Genomic DNA, 15,441 nt, shown 5'->3' on the forward strand with positions numbered 1-15,441 from the left:
ATTGAACAAAATAAATGTGTATCAATATACATTCTTTCATTTTATAGGTAAAGAAAATCAAGTTATACAACCACATCTTCGTAAATTTAATACTTCTCTTGGTGTATGTGTTTGACGATGATAGTTAAAAAATTTCAATTTAAGAAACGCTCATTGAGGTCAATCTTATACTTCTCTTTATGTGATTATGTACCTACTATACATACAATCTTCGTAGAACTTTATAATCATGATTCAAAATTTCACCATATATTTCCATTTAAAACAATCATATACACGAATTTTGCTCACGATACTACTTGCTAGGAGAATCCGCAACCTTACTCACTAAAGCATTTGCCTTTTGATGTGGAGCGCTTTTTGGGGTGCCAATGTTGGCAAGCCCACTTCATGTTGCAAAGCCAAGGCTCAATCTACATCAAGAAGATAGATAAATGTCCCGTGACCATTGGTTCGACATAAAAAACCAAAAAACCAAGCTATTGTTGATAGGGGCATTGTATCATATGATGCCATGTTTTCCCATGTATAGCAAGAACCTCATACAAACTCACACTTGAATATAATTATTTGAAGTGCTCGAAACTTTGTAATCCTCCTGTTATTGATCAAATTCAGGTGTTGTTCCTCCCTTTTGTCTTTGTTTATCATCCTGTGTAAAATGTTTATGGGTGTATTGGTTTGAGATTACATATTTATCTCTCTCACTCTCACTCTCACTCTCACTAATCTCAAAATTGGTCCCATACAAGTTGATATGTTGATTTGGTCCCATAAGTCGAAATAGGCCTCCTCATGGAAGGTAAAATATTCTATATTGCCTCTCCCTCTCTAAAATTGGCCTCCTCATGGACGATAAAATATATATTCTATATTGTCTCTCCCTCGCCCTCCCTCTCTCTCTCCCTCTCTCTCTCAAAATGTAGTTTAAGATGACATATGGGACTGCTACAAGTTTGAAAATCATGTTTTGGAATTGTGGAGGATATCCATAGAATAGGGACTCATGATTGATTGGCATAGCTCAAGGGATCAATATTACATATTTCTTGTTGAAACTTAAGAACATGAATCCAAGTGCATATGTAATATTCATGGCCATATCATCAAATCTATATGGCTTTGCACTAAAAGAAATCTTGAGCGATCAATAGTGGCATGTATTTATCGCGAGGACTTGGGAAAACTACATATGAATATGTAAGTATGATGAATACAAAAGATATATGTGGGTTAAAGTATAACTATGCAAAGATAAACTTTATTTGGCATGTTGTTACATTCCTCATAGAGAGTCCAAGTACTATAATTTGTATGTGTTACGTCACGATGATCATTTTTCCAGTGTGTGATAACATTCTTACATATGACTACATTGGAAAAGTGGTGATTGTGGAAGATTTTAATGTTTCAACTTAAGAAAATGTGAAAGTTGATGATAATGTAATGGTACAAGATGTATACCATAACCTGATATACTACAATATTTTGTGTCACATGTCAAAGTACCCATAATTTTCCAATAAAAATGTTAAGACATATTTGCTAGATTTCTGAGAAGGATGTGTAGTTAACAATGTATTGATAAAAGGATGTGATGCATCCAAGATGAATGCATTCAAATTGGCCAATTGTCACCAAACTCAGAACACAGGTTCTTCTACTTGCACATTGCAACCAACAACTCACACACATTGCCTAATGCACTGGAGTACAAAAGGAAAAGAGGTACATTATCCCACATGATTACTATTAAAAAGCTAATTTATATGCAAATGAGGTTGAGAATCATGTCATGAACCTCTCCCTTAGCAAAAATGTGAAAACAAATTGGGAGCAATTGAAGGATATTCTCAAGCAGGGTGTCAATATTTTAGTCCATGTGTAGGTGGACATCAAATGCTTAGTTTCCCATCTAATGCTTGGTTTGATGAATAAAGGAGGGCTCATCTCAAAATGTTCAAGCTCAGAAATGTTCAAAAATGAAAACGTCCTAAGATTGTATCAATATCGAAAATCATGATGAGAATGATGAAGATGTAACATTATCACATGCAAGAAAGGAAGAAAACACAAATGTTTAAGGTCCAACAAAGTTAGCATCAAACAACTCAAGAGAAAAAAGTAAAATATAATTTGTGCCAATGAAGAGATGGGACAATGTTTACATAGGCAATGGGATAGTGCCTATGACATTGAGTATGGACGAACATTATAACTCATGTGTGTCTAATCAAGATGTCAATAAAGGGGCAACTAAGATGTCTATAAAGTGATAGATGCACCTTTATTTTAATGGAAAGTGAGCTCTTGACATGGACAAAACCACAAACTTGTCACGGTTTTCCGAAAAGATTGGCTGATGAATTTGGTAATGTCAATCCAGTTCACTTCCTACATACATTCCTCTCAGAATCACAATGTTGTTCCCTCTTCATACATCCTTTGTAATTCTAAACATGCTCTATTATTTGATGTTTGACATTTGTTTTCAATGTGGCGAATAGATATTCAACTACATTTCCAAGGCAAAACCATTGGAATTTGAGTTCCTAGGTATCTGAATTTTGAAAGGCATCATGATTGGAGCATGAAGTTTGCTCAAGGTGAAGTTATTGGTAGAAACTTGTCATTCCATGGGTTCTTACAAGGTTCATATTTTCTCCAAATTTAGCCTATTGAAAATATTAGAAGCTCGCGGAATGCTAACCTTATTTTTCTTGTTGGTATTGATTGTGTTCTTATTGTGCTTTGCTTGCAGAATAATTGAATTAGTGTCATTCCACGAGCATATTGACGATGACTTTTTACTTGGTTTTCGTTGTTGATCACGAAAGAATGCATTCTCTATACAAAGTTGGTTGATCGCCGACCAACAAAGCTAGATATGATATGAACATATAACTTATTAGTATTCGATGTGTATGTGTAAACATGGTCATGGTATGCATATAAATAAAAGTTTAGGAGGATCTAATCATGATTGAAGAAAATTGCAATGATTGGATTCAAGAAACTCACTTGAACATCTGTCTCTAATCTTTGGATGCGCTTATTCATGTCATCTATCTACAAAAACACAAACAAGTAACAATTAAATGATCATGTTTTCTAAGCCAATCCCCATGTAACAATTAAATTTTGAGACTTTTAATGAGGTGTTAGCTTTGAATCTAGAATCATTCAAATTATATTTATCCTCTTTATCCTTATTAAGATTATTACCGAGCCTTGGTTCTCATTTCCTTGCACATTGCTTTGGGGGGTTCCTCGACTAGGAGATGACTCCTCTTCATCTTGTGAATTACAAGCACTTTGATGTCTTGTCCTACAATCATAGTTCAAGCAAAATTTAGAACACATGGAGCTCATATTAAGCACATTGCATGCATGCATCTAGGAAATGCTTGAGAAAAAAGAGTACTACAAATTATTTTACAATAGTATCCATAATTTTTATGACCTCTCTACACCTTCGTCTGACCGTTTCAAGAAGACTTCTTTCCTCGATCTCCTTTTGTTTTGTTGCCTTTAGATCCAAATTTTCCTATTCACGTAAAAAGCATGCAAAAGTGTCAAGTTGACACTTGCAACTTATTTTTACTATAATGCATTTCGAAATCATGATAACTAGATAATGTTTTTGAGTTTTGAACCTAATATTTCAAAACGTATATTAATGACCAAGACAAAACACAACCTAAGATTTGGTTGACGAGGATGGATCCCTCAACCTTATCATGGAAGCAAACTATGAGGAAGAGTGAGGTTAGTAAATAGGGAGAAAATGCCCTAACAACAGATGTTGAGGCCATCCTTTCTAGCATAAATATGTCAGATTCGAAACATATCAACACACAATGAAGATTAACAATCCTACCAAAGGTAAACAAGCGGAATGCGACAGTGCCCCAAAAGTGACTCTATAAACAAATAGAAAAGGTTCATTATCACCCCTAGAATGTAAAACTCGAAAAGGATCACCGAAAATTGAACATGTAAAGAACCACAAATGTTAAATATCATGTCTTATAATACGAAGGGATTAAGCAATCACAATATCGTCATCAGCTTCAAAGGTTGTTGACATTCTTTCTCTCGAAGAAACAAAGCAATCTAGTTGGTGATTTCTAGACTATCCATAGTCCTCAATATTGGAGAAGGTCTAGAGGAATCTAGATTGGAACCAACTCAGGTCAAAACTTAAAGAGGCAACAAAGCAACATGGTTTGAACTAGGGGTAGAGCATGTCTTGGTGGACATCACTAGAGACACAATGTGTTTTACTTGGGGCAAACTTCAGATGTGCACACGAATTGGGTGGGCATCACAAGTTGAAAGACACGCGTGTTTTTACTTGGGACAACTCTCCGAAGTGCAAACAAAGATCCACTGAATAAATCTAGGATGGCTAGAGGTACCAATGCAATTTCGACAAGGCTAGGGCAACTCTGGTGACGTAAACTCTCGACGACAAGAAAAACGGAGAAAACCAAAACTACAAGCATGTGATAAACAAATGTGGGATTGAATTTCTTAGACTTCTTCTTCTTTTAGTTACCTTGTTAGTGGTAGTGGTGGTGATGGAGGGCTTCTTCTTGTGGTGATTGGTTTGTTGAGCCTCGAGGCGCTTGACACGTGTCAAGATCTCATTGGCCATCTTGGCCACCTTCACAAAGCTATCATCTCCATTGTAACCATCACCATCACCATCATTATCTTCTTCTTCTTCTACTACTACTTCTTCATCATGATCTTCTTCTTCATTATTATGATTATCATCCTTATTGATCCTTCCATACTTTCGATCAGTCGGCCCCTTGGCACGCCTCCTTGGCGTCCCACGAGCGGCGGCCGAATCCGAATCGAGCATCCCACACGAACCCACCATCGCCACGCTCCGGCCCGAATCCAAGGTCCCAATACATGAAGAACCCATCATGGCGGCCACGTTCCGGTTCCGGCTCACCGGATCGCTCGCCACTCCATAATTCATAGAGCGCACGCTCTCGGGGTTCATCGGCGATGCTAATCTCGTGCAATCCCGGTAATTCGGCTCGTATGTGGGGCCGTAATTGGGCACGATTAGCCTCTCCGTTAGCCTCGTGGATGCTAACCCCGGTCCCTGATTACCGCTAATCAGGGTTGGATATCTGGTCCGATGGTAATGGTCCAATGCCGACGGGAATCGATTGGTTACTGCTGCCTCCACTGGATTGGGATGGAGATCATAGTTACAGGGCCACATCTGCCTGCCGCGATTATCCGCCACAAATTCAAATGCAGGGGGAGTAGCCGCACGATCCATTGGATGCGAAGAATCGGCGTGGCCATCGTAATTCGCATAAGACCCCGATCGATCGCTATGATGATTAGTGCGGATCGCGGCGAGATTAGGGATGGAAGGACTAATCTGGCGATCATAATCAGCAGGCCCTAATTGCACAGGGCGAGTATCGGATCTAAGATTTGTGGAGCCATTTGGGAGGAGATTAGTGGGGTGGGGATGATTAAGGGGGGCTAATTGCAGGCTGTGATTAGCAGCGGCAGAGGGTATTATAGCTCCTTTGGATTCATCCAGATTCCGGAGGATGTGGTTGAGGCGAGTGATTTTGGTATTGATCGAGTCATAGCGCCGTTCTGGAGTAGTAGTGCTGCTCCTCCTCCTCATCGCCATGGATGCAGCGGCCTTCATCTCCGACGAGGTACTGCAATAACTGGAATTTGAAGAAGGAGAAGAAGGCGCATAAGAGTTTAAAGGGTTATCATGGTTCCTGAACAAAGATCGATGATTCGGAATCAAATAAGGGCTAGGGTTAGGGTTAGGGTTAGGGTTAGGGTTAGGGTTAGGGTTAGGATTAGGACTAAGGCTAGAGCTACGACTAGGGTTAGGGTTTGGGTTTGGGCTAGGGCTAGGGTTAGGGTTAGGGTTAACAACTTTTTTGTTGAGGATTTGATCCTGATGATGCAGATCTGTCAAGCCCATGTCGCCACGAAAATTAGGGTTAGGGTTGGCATGGGTTATTGGCAAGGTTTACATACATACATACATACACTCTACTCTGTTTCTCTCTGCCTCTAACTGCCCTGAATTTTCCCATGAACAAATTGCCTCTAAATATATGCAACCGGTTTGTCCTACTCCAAACCAAACCGGTTAAGCCTTAACCGGTTTGGAAGTTTTCAAAACTCTGAACCCAACCGGTCCGGTTTAAGAACCGGTTTCGGTTCGGCTTGAGCCTTGCCAAACTGAGCTCAAACCGGTTTACGAAACTCAACCCTGAGCAACAATATTAATTGTATTAGTTTTCCTAGGGGCTTGCAAATTAATAATATCGTTGATTGCAAGTTTTTATGCATTTAATGACAAGAATCAGCTTGTTCTATATTTTCAATAATTGAAGGTTCCTTAGGGTAGTCAAAGGTTTCATTCTATATATATATGTATATATATATGACATTGAGGTGGTGACTAGCGATGGGCACGGATCGGTTTTGGTTCGGTTAGGTTTCAAGGCAAACAAACCAAACCAAACCGTTTATATAAAACAAAAACCAAACCAAACCGTTTAGGGAAAAGTTAAAACCAAACCGAACCATTTAATAAAAATTTTAAATCAAGCCGTTTAAGGAAAAGTTGAAACCAAACCTAGCCATTTAATAAAAAATTTAAACATAACCGTTTAAATCAAACTAATTAAATATCTAAATAAACAAAAATGCATTAAATTAAATAAGCATTTAAGTTAACTTTATTAAATCAATAAAAGAAACTTTACTTCAACAATTCAATTAAATAAGCATTTAAGTTAATTTAATTAAATCAATAAAAAACCATTAACTAAACCATTAAATTAATAAACTATTAAGGTTAAAAAAATTAACCTATAAACCCGAGTTTTAGAACCGAACCAAACCGTTTATTGAAATCCAAACCAAACCAAACAATTAATTTTTTTGGAAACCAATAAACCGTTCAACCATGGCTTAACAATTCGGTTCGGTTTGAGCCGAAATCGTGCCCATTGCTAGTGGTGACTTTGGGCTTGTCATTAAAACATATGTCAAAATGATAGGTTCAAAGCTCAATTGTATGTTATGTTAAGTTTGTGCACAAATCTCATGAGAATGAGCAATTGTGATCACTTAAATTATTGTTTTTGTTATTATCATACAACATGTTTGAGATTTTCCCTCTCTTTTTCTTCATTATGTAAAGCAAATCTAGAAGTGGTGTGTCGCATAATGCATTGTACTTCAAGGAAATATTGTCGTGGATGATTCAAACTTCCAAATTCACCAAGTATAATGCGTGCAACATCTAAAAGGGCTCAATGTCCTCTACTTAATTGTTCTAGGGTATATCTCAATAATCTTTCTGTTAATGAAGTATTATTATAGGTGATTAATAATGATTTCATTGATATGCATGCATATGCAATCAAAGTTGGCAACAAATGGGAGTTGTACATCGAGTCTTGCATGTTGGCACATGGTTGCATAGGATGGGTGCATCTTCTAGTTGTGCTCGATGCCATTTACAAACTAAAACTCAAAAACATTGTTTATGGGAATGCATTGAGTCTCAACCGATATGGCAACGTCTCCTTAGAATCTTTGCTAACTATTTTCCCCCATTGGTTTTCACATGGGGCACAGTGGTTTGGACATCGCTTGTCCGTTAAGCTTTCCATTATGACGTTGAATCTATGGACCATGCATTTTACACTAAATTTGGAAGTGTCTATGCACCACTATTGCTATCACTACAGTTTTCAGGAATAAGGAAGGAAATCCAATCAGTATGGAAGGTATTGAGTAGTATGCCAATATATAAAATCTGGAAGGCTTGGTGTTCTCTTGTTTTCTATTAAGTTAAAGCATCACCAACTAAATTGGTTACAAATATTTGGTTGGACAGTTCATACTTTGAAGGGTTGAATGAGATGGTATAGTTGGAGATTCTAATGCTAAAACAGCTCAACATCATGCGTTTCTCATTGTGTGGATAGGTACTCCAAGAATGGCACTCCTTGTTGGTGCTTTCAACCTCCAAAATGGTTGTTTCCTCCACCGATCACATAGAGTTTAAAATCTTATAAAATGTTTACACTAATGAAAGGATATTTTCTTTAAAAAATAAAAATAAAAATTGTACCTTTGGATTATGAGGAAAGAACATGATATTAATTTGAAAGAGATTGATGCAACGATTCTAGATCTTCAATCAAAAGTCGGTATGGATTTTAATATGAAAATGTTATGGCATTTTAGTGGGCCCCAATTCATTCTACCGCCACCCTATCCATGCCACTTCACGCTTAATCAATACGTATTAATCTAAAGGGCCATTTTTGGGATCCAAATTCCCCTAACGAATGTGCATAACTAAAAGTGTTATTTGAAGAGTTCATATAGTGAACGCAAAGTCTGACCAAGCATTTCAAACAGAACATTTACAATCGCATCCCATCACAATGTGGTTTATAGCTTGAATTTTAGATTTTTAGTAAGGTAACCTCGTTGAACCTATAAGCAATACTTTATATCGAGACACATGAAGTCTCTTATGTGATGCATAAATGTGATAACATCCTAGTGTACTTTAGAATGTGTATGTTATGTTTTGAATCCACTTTGCTAACGTAATGCACACTCGCACACTATTATAGAAGCACTATAGTGATGTAATGACAAAAGACATGGACCAAATTGACTAGGTTATTGTTTGATTCCTTTGCTCCAATGTCAAGGTTTAAATTTTCAATAGGAAGAAAATCAACCATAATTAATACAAGGTTGAGAATGGGTCATTCTTTATTGATAGTTTCCAATAGCATCTCGATTGCCCTTGTCTAATATATCGATCTCCATTCTTGATGCATGAAAATGATTGTAAATGGCTTGATTATTATGTGTGTGCTTGGTGCCATTGACTCTATGGCTAACTAAGGATCCCAAAACCAAGGGGAGAGGTTAATATGGACGAAAATGTCAACACACCCTAAATAATGTGACTTCCAATATTACAAAGCTTGACTAATTACTCTCACTATTGGTTGCAAGCCATCGTTTTTGTGGTGCCGAATATACTTCTTGAATCTCTCAAAACCAAAGTGATTATATTGTTAATTAGTTTCCAATTTTGTTAACACATGGGAGGCCCTCCCCCACCTACCCCTAGACCCTCCACGAGTAAAAAGAAATCATTCTATGAAATTATGCGAACATATTGAAGATGGCCACTTTTGCATGACTTAAGAAAAGATAAATATTCAACATAGATGTGATCAAAAGATCACATGCATAATTAGCAATCTTGATACGAATCAAGACAAATTTTTTAATCGTAATGACAGTGTTACAATCGGCCCTCACCTAAAAAGACAACTCCATATGTATTTATATTAGTTGTATATTGTGGGAAGACCAAGGCAAAAAACCTAACAAAGAATTAGAAAACACTATAAAACTTACAATTGGATAAATTAGTATAACATGATCACAAACATACCATATTGCGAACTTTGTGTAAGTAGTCATTGGCAACCCAAAAGAAGTGTGGACATCTACCAATGTCAGACATGTAAAATGACATCGAATAAATTTTCGGTAAGTTTCGAGATCTAATATGTGCTTTTGAGTACATAATGTGCAACTTTCACGCATCGGTTTTTAATGAAGCCCCCAAAATATTTTAAGTCCTTCAAAGGGAGCATGATCAATATTCGTGGATTTGATTCTTTTTGTTTTTTTCGTCTCTTTTTAAAATTTGCAAGTGTATGGGAGGTATACATGTGAATATCCTCGACTAGATACTTGCTCGATACCGTGGACTACTCGAAAACAAGAAGAAGAAGAAGCAGGGTGCTTTTATACAAATAAAAGAGCTCAATGATTTCTTTTGTTCATTCACTCGCCAACTAGCTAGCGGTAGGCTGATTCTCTTGACAAACCATACATTTCGAAGCAGCCCAGGTTTAGGGGAGCGAGCGGCACAGGTTGTGTTTTCTTCGAGGGAGGGAATCGTCTCTGCCTTGCTCTATTGGGGAGTAATTCAAGTGATCGGGGGGGCAAGTACCAGGGGTACAATCAAAACTCGATCAAGTACCAAGGGCGGAGCCGTCCAATGGGAGTGTGATTGGAGTACGTATGTACATAACGTACGGTATGGTACGATACAGTACATATACACGGCCAAGTTGCTACGACCCATCCAAGAAGCAAGCTTCCATTGCATTTCCCCCCGGCCCGAGAGGCTCCGCGTGTTGCTTAAATACATAGATACATATACCTACATACATACATACATACATACAATACATATACCTACATACATACATACAATACATATACATACATACAATACATACAATACATAAGTATATATATGTATATACATACATACATGAATAAATGACATGAAATAGGGTACTCTGTTTTATTATTTATTTTGCTTTTTCTGAAAAAAGCAGAAACAGGGGCAGAGAAAACGCAAACAAAACAAAACCAAAAAAATCGTAATTACGGTATTAAGTTCGAATTTTTGTTCCATTATCATTCCATTAATCCATTCAATTCAAAACGCGATCCATCGATCGATGGATGGATCGATCATCTTCGTCGTGAATCATCATCTTCTTTCATTTTGCCCTGTAATTTGATTTTTCATGCCCCCTTCTCCTGCAGTACCCATCGATTCTTCTTCATCTTCTTCTTCTGCATCGATTCTTCTTCATCATCTTCTTCTGCGTCGATTCTTCTTCTTCTTCTTCTGCATCGATTCTGCCTTTGAAATCGAAGACATACCCTCATCATCTCCATGGCCGCCCCCCCTGCGCAAGAATTCCATCACAATAATTCCCTTCAACAGGAGGAGCATGCCCCCAGCAAGCGCGCTCTCTCTCCTCCCAGAGTAGGTTTCCAACGAAACTCCCATACCTGTTGAAAGCAGTTGATTTGCTTTTCCTTTTCTTCTTCTTCTTCTTTTGCCTTTTGCTTTTTGCTTTTTTTGGTAGTTTCTGTTTTCTGTTTTGCTTTTTTGCTTTCTTGGTGTTTTCCGTAAAAAAAAAGGTCCACCCCTTAGCTCCTCCACAGTGCGGGAGAGCCCTGTGAAATTTGCTTTTTGCTTTTTGCTTTTTGCCCTTTTCTCCTTGGGGTTTCCATCGGAGGTCTATTTTCTGCTCTTTGCTTCTTCTTCTTCTTCTTCTTCTTCTTCTTCTGTTTTATCTGAGCAACAGGTCCATTTTCTGAATTCTTTATGTTTTAAATTGCCACAGGTTGTTTTGGAGACAAAAAAGGCGCTAGAGAAGCATGCAGCCGAAATGGCTCGTCGAGCAACTCAGCATGAAACCCTCATCAACAAGGTCTGTGCTTTTCAAACCGAATTCTTGTCTCCTTTTACCTTTTACTTTTTGGGTCTTGTAACATGTTTACCATCATGCCCATTTCTATATATTATCTATATTGATCTCATTACCTTTTCATTTTATGTGCTTATGCTCATCACACTGTCACTTTTCTTTTGTTTTTATAACTCTCATATTGTCTTATTCACTTGATGTTTTTCTTTTTGGTGTAACACATGCATCAATGTTAGAACTTACAATCATATGGTGTTCACTGTGCTTTTATTATTTGGGCCTCATGAAAAGATTTAGACTCCTTGGTTTTTTTATATGTTATGCAAAGTTTGTATTCATTGTGGATCATAAGTTCTTCTGAAATGATTTACTGTTGGTATTCTTTTTCTTTCACTCTATTATGTATTCATTTGTGCTGAACATAACTTCTATAGTACCTCGTCAATTTGGTGGCCCCATGTAAGATAATTTTTATGCAAAATATTTATTCATTGTGGATCATAAGATCTTATGAAATGGTTTACTGTTGGTGTTCTTTTTATTTCATTCTATTATGTATTCATTTGTGCTGATCATAACTGTTATAGTACTTCATCAATTTGGTGGCCCCATGTAGATAATAAATCTTGTACTCTGAAGAAGCATTCTAGTAAAGTTTTGGAAACATTTGGGTATTCTGGTAAAAATCCAATAAGTTAGGGATATGTCGGTCATTTCCCCTTTGTTATTGCTGGGGAATTTTCAAATAATCTCATAGATGTTCAGGATTTCTTTGATATGACACCATCCAAAAATGGATTAATAAGTGGTGTTCTTTTGATTTTCATGTAGATTATATATTCACTTGGTGTGCTGAGCTTTGGAACCTTTTGCTTCCTTCTTGGTTCAAGTAAGTTCCTCGGTGCTCTCATGGCACTACTACTGTGAGAGATGGTGTTAGTGTCCCTCTCATATTCTTATTGAGAATTTATGTCGTCTTTATAGGACCTCAAGACATTCCGCAATTATATTGCCTCTTCTTGATAATTGTGGCTCCTCTAAGGTGGATTTATTATCGATCCAAGAAATGGCACTATTACTTATTGGTAAATTAAATGAGGAGCTCCAAAAGTGCAACATTCTATGTACATAAAATTTCGTTTTTACCACTTTTTGATTTCATAGAAAGAAAAATGATAATCTTTACTAAGGTCTATCTTTATATGAATGGTGCCTAGAGTTTTCTCATTAAATAGTTTATTAACATTTAATTGGAGACTGAGAATGGGGCCGAGCAAATGGAGAGGATCGAATTTGCATTCTCAATTTTATGACTTGATGCTATGGTGTAAACCACCAGGCCAACAGCTAGAGAGAGTGTGTGTGGGAGGAATTAGAGAGAGAGAGAGAGAGAGAGAGATTGTGCCATTTTCAGGACTTTTGCTACTATGCAAATGCGATTTTCATTATAATGTTGCTCTTTTTCCCGACCAATGACAAGTTGTTCATGGTCTGTTTCTCCTTCTCAGAGGTAATTCAACGAATTGACTTTGAGATAAATATAAAAGTGGATTTCTGAAGTAGAAATCATGTTTATCACATTGGATTCTTTTTTTCAATATAGGGTCCCCTAGCATGGGCTTTGATAGTGTGGAGGTGTAGTCTCGTGTTTAATTCGATTGACAAAGTTATCAGCGTTTTGATTCATTTGTTACCAGGTGTGATCATAATACACTCCAAATGCTTATCATTACTATATTCTAGTACCAAAATCATCTGCATAAACTCCTTATGAAATGGTTTACTGTCGTGATCACCATCCTTATATAGAGCATTAAGGGAAAAACCACAAAACAACCGAGTTTTTCTCTATTTCATCAAAATGCTCATTCATATTCGTCATTTGCCCAATATATCCCTTCAACAACTCGAGAAAGAGACAAAAAGGTGATGGATTTACCATAGCATATATAATTGCTAGAAAGGGGACTGACCAAGGGAATTTGAGGAAATAATGGAAGCTTATCAGCATCTAGGAAATAATGGAAGCTCATCAGCATCTAGGAAATAATGGAAGCTCATCAGCATCTAGGAAATAAAATAAAATAAAAATTCAGGGTATTTTTCAGAGTTTTTGCCTTTGAGTAACAGGAAAAAAACTTCAGGGTGATTCGGAGTTTTTGCCCTAGGAGTAATGGGGCCTGCTGAGCTATTTTCAAAGACGTTTGTCACCACATTTTCTACATGTTTCTGTTTCCTTAGGTACAGTATTCTTCATTATTCGATGGTGGGAGCCAAACACATTTTCACACCATTCTGAGGGGGAAGTAGGGCCATGGCCTCCATGGCCTGTTGTGGAAAATTCTACTGCACATTGGACTTGGTTGTTCTTCGTACCACTGCTAGCATATTGTGTTTGGCAAGCGCTTTATTTCCTAATTGTAGAAGGCTTGAGGCGACAAAGGTTGCTCAATGATCCTGAAGTTATGACATCTTACAGGTATATATGCATATGACAGTTCCAGGTTTTAAGAAAACTAAAGCAGGAACCACTGTTTGCCAAATGGCTGTTTTTTAAAGGTTTCAGAGACATTGGCTATTTTTTATGATTGAGGTTTTTGAAAGTTTTGCAGAAAGTAAAAAAGAGTAGAGAAAGTACTAAATAATATATGAATTTGCCCTAGCAATTGGTTTCCTATACCTTATCCTCAAGTTTCAACTGCCATGAAACTGAAATTTATTTGCATCGGGAGATGGCACATATCGAAATTTGGCTTTCAACCAGCTAACATTACTTCCAGTAATTTCTTTATTTTTTATAAACTCACGGGAATATTTCGAAAAGATTGTGAAAAATACCCAAAAGTTCTCAAAGCCTTGGCGAGCAGCATTTTGGGGAGCACTAGGCTGTAGTAATTCCTTAATATTCAATATATTTGGTCAAGTTTTTCAGCCATGAAAACAAGCTGAAAGATTTCCAAAGCCATGGAAGGATTACAGTCATCTACATTAGCTACTACTTTTTTCCCTTATTAAAATCTATTATTATTCCATTCAGAATTGATTCTCATTCACACTACATAATTTGCTCAGAGAGTTGAAGCGTAAAGCTGAACGGGCCAACAACATATGGTGGAAATTGAGTGGTCTATTGGGTGCAGAGCGGCGGGTATACATGTATGTGCTGATCCAAGCCATCTTCACTGTGGCAACATTAGCACTGACGGTTCCTCTATTCAAATCCTATCAGATGCACACATGGTTCGAAGTTTTCAAGCTTTCGGCAACAGTTTGGAATGGGGGAAATTACATATTTGAAGTTATGCCACGCCAGGCAGTAGCGAGGAGTAAGAAAAAAGAGGAGACAAGTAGCTCACAATCTAATGCTCAACAACCCAATGGTGACAAAAACTATGCTTTATGTAGAAGGGCGAGTGTGGAGGATTTGGCCGAGTCCATGGTCTTGCTTGATAATATGAAATCTGCTGTACACATTGATTGAATCGATCCATTGTATATTATTTACCTTTGAATGGGGCTTGTGTACATATTTATACTCCCAATCTTCAATTGTTTACAATCTCAGTTGGATCATCATCTCGATATCTAGGTAATTGCTGGAAGGGTTAAATTTATTTATTTTATGAGTAGAATCCAATAAATGATTGGATAGGAACTTGTATATTATTACTTTTTTCGTTGAATGAATGGATTATATTATCTTTGCCTAATGGTTCAATGCTCTTCAAAAATCACAATAAATCTTGTATTTAATGCCAAAGTGGTTTCTACACTTGATACTAAGAATACAATAAGGTTTTTTTATGAATTCTATGAAAGCTTGAATGTGATAAGAAACCTCAGGGTTGGATGTTTCACTTTGAATTGTCATTTCCCAACTCTATTTTCTTTTGGAGGCAAGGAAGTGGTAGGAAAACAAGCATGTTTATGCGACACTTGCATTTTTCCTAATTAATTATCACTTTCCAACTCTATTTTTAACCTCTTGCTCCCGAGTTAAGAAGATAATTGACGAGCAAAAACTTCTATGATTCTTGGTATTACTAACTTTTCTCCTTCATGTTGCTTGCTTTATCCC

At 37.1% G+C, this 15,441-nt stretch overlaps 2 protein-coding genes across 2 annotated transcripts in view; one reads left to right on the forward strand and one right to left on the reverse strand.

The window, feature by feature from the left end:
* Positions 1-15: 15 nt before the first annotated feature.
* The window catches only part of LOC147867110 (uncharacterized), a 77,600-nt gene continuing 62,174 nt past the window's right edge, over positions 16-15,441 (reverse strand). The window contains exons 4-11 of the mRNA XM_087339663.1: positions 4,970-5,856; positions 4,562-4,669; positions 3,586-3,656; positions 3,485-3,529; positions 3,226-3,328; positions 3,022-3,069; positions 2,711-2,881; positions 16-652 (exon numbers count right to left, since the gene is read on the reverse strand). Coding sequence (XP_087195789.1) covers positions 602-652; positions 2,711-2,881; positions 3,022-3,069; positions 3,226-3,328; positions 3,485-3,529; positions 3,586-3,656; positions 4,562-4,669; positions 4,970-5,856 — 1,484 coding nt within the window. The 3' untranslated portion in view covers positions 16-601. The remainder of the gene's footprint in view (positions 653-2,710; positions 2,882-3,021; positions 3,070-3,225; positions 3,329-3,484; positions 3,530-3,585; positions 3,657-4,561; positions 4,670-4,969; positions 5,857-15,441) is intronic.
* Positions 10,758-14,898, forward strand: LOC147867111 (glycerophosphocholine acyltransferase 1-like). Its single transcript, XM_087314869.1, has 8 exons — positions 10,758-10,915; positions 11,280-11,366; positions 12,195-12,252; positions 12,348-12,448; positions 12,778-12,873; positions 12,967-13,060; positions 13,605-13,842; positions 14,436-14,898. Exons 1-8 carry the CDS (start codon positions 10,823-10,825, stop codon positions 14,842-14,844), a joined length of 1,176 nt encoding a protein of 391 aa, XP_087170995.1. The 5' UTR covers positions 10,758-10,822; the 3' UTR covers positions 14,845-14,898.

This window comes from Azolla caroliniana, unplaced genomic scaffold, assembly GCF_043228905.1.
Source record: "Azolla caroliniana isolate FFs.n. ecotype wild unplaced genomic scaffold, voAzoCaro1.0.p SCAF_2, whole genome shotgun sequence".
Taxonomy (NCBI): domain Eukaryota; kingdom Viridiplantae; phylum Streptophyta; class Polypodiopsida; order Salviniales; family Salviniaceae; genus Azolla; species Azolla caroliniana.

What these genes read in the sequence shown, in the direction of transcription:
- LOC147867111 (XM_087314869.1), top strand. Translation starts at nt 10,823, where the DNA reads ATGGCCGCCCCCCCTGCGCAAGAATTCCATCACAATAATTCCCTTCAA. An exon ending in GCGCTCTCTCTCCTCCCAGA is followed by an intron (nt 10,916 to 11,279) that starts GTAGGTTTCCAA and finishes AAATTGCCACAG; the next exon opens with GTTGTTTTGGAGACAAAAAA. An exon ending in TTTGATTCATTTGTTACCAG is followed by an intron (nt 13,061 to 13,604) that starts GTGTGATCATAA and finishes CTGTTTCCTTAG; the next exon opens with GTACAGTATTCTTCATTATT.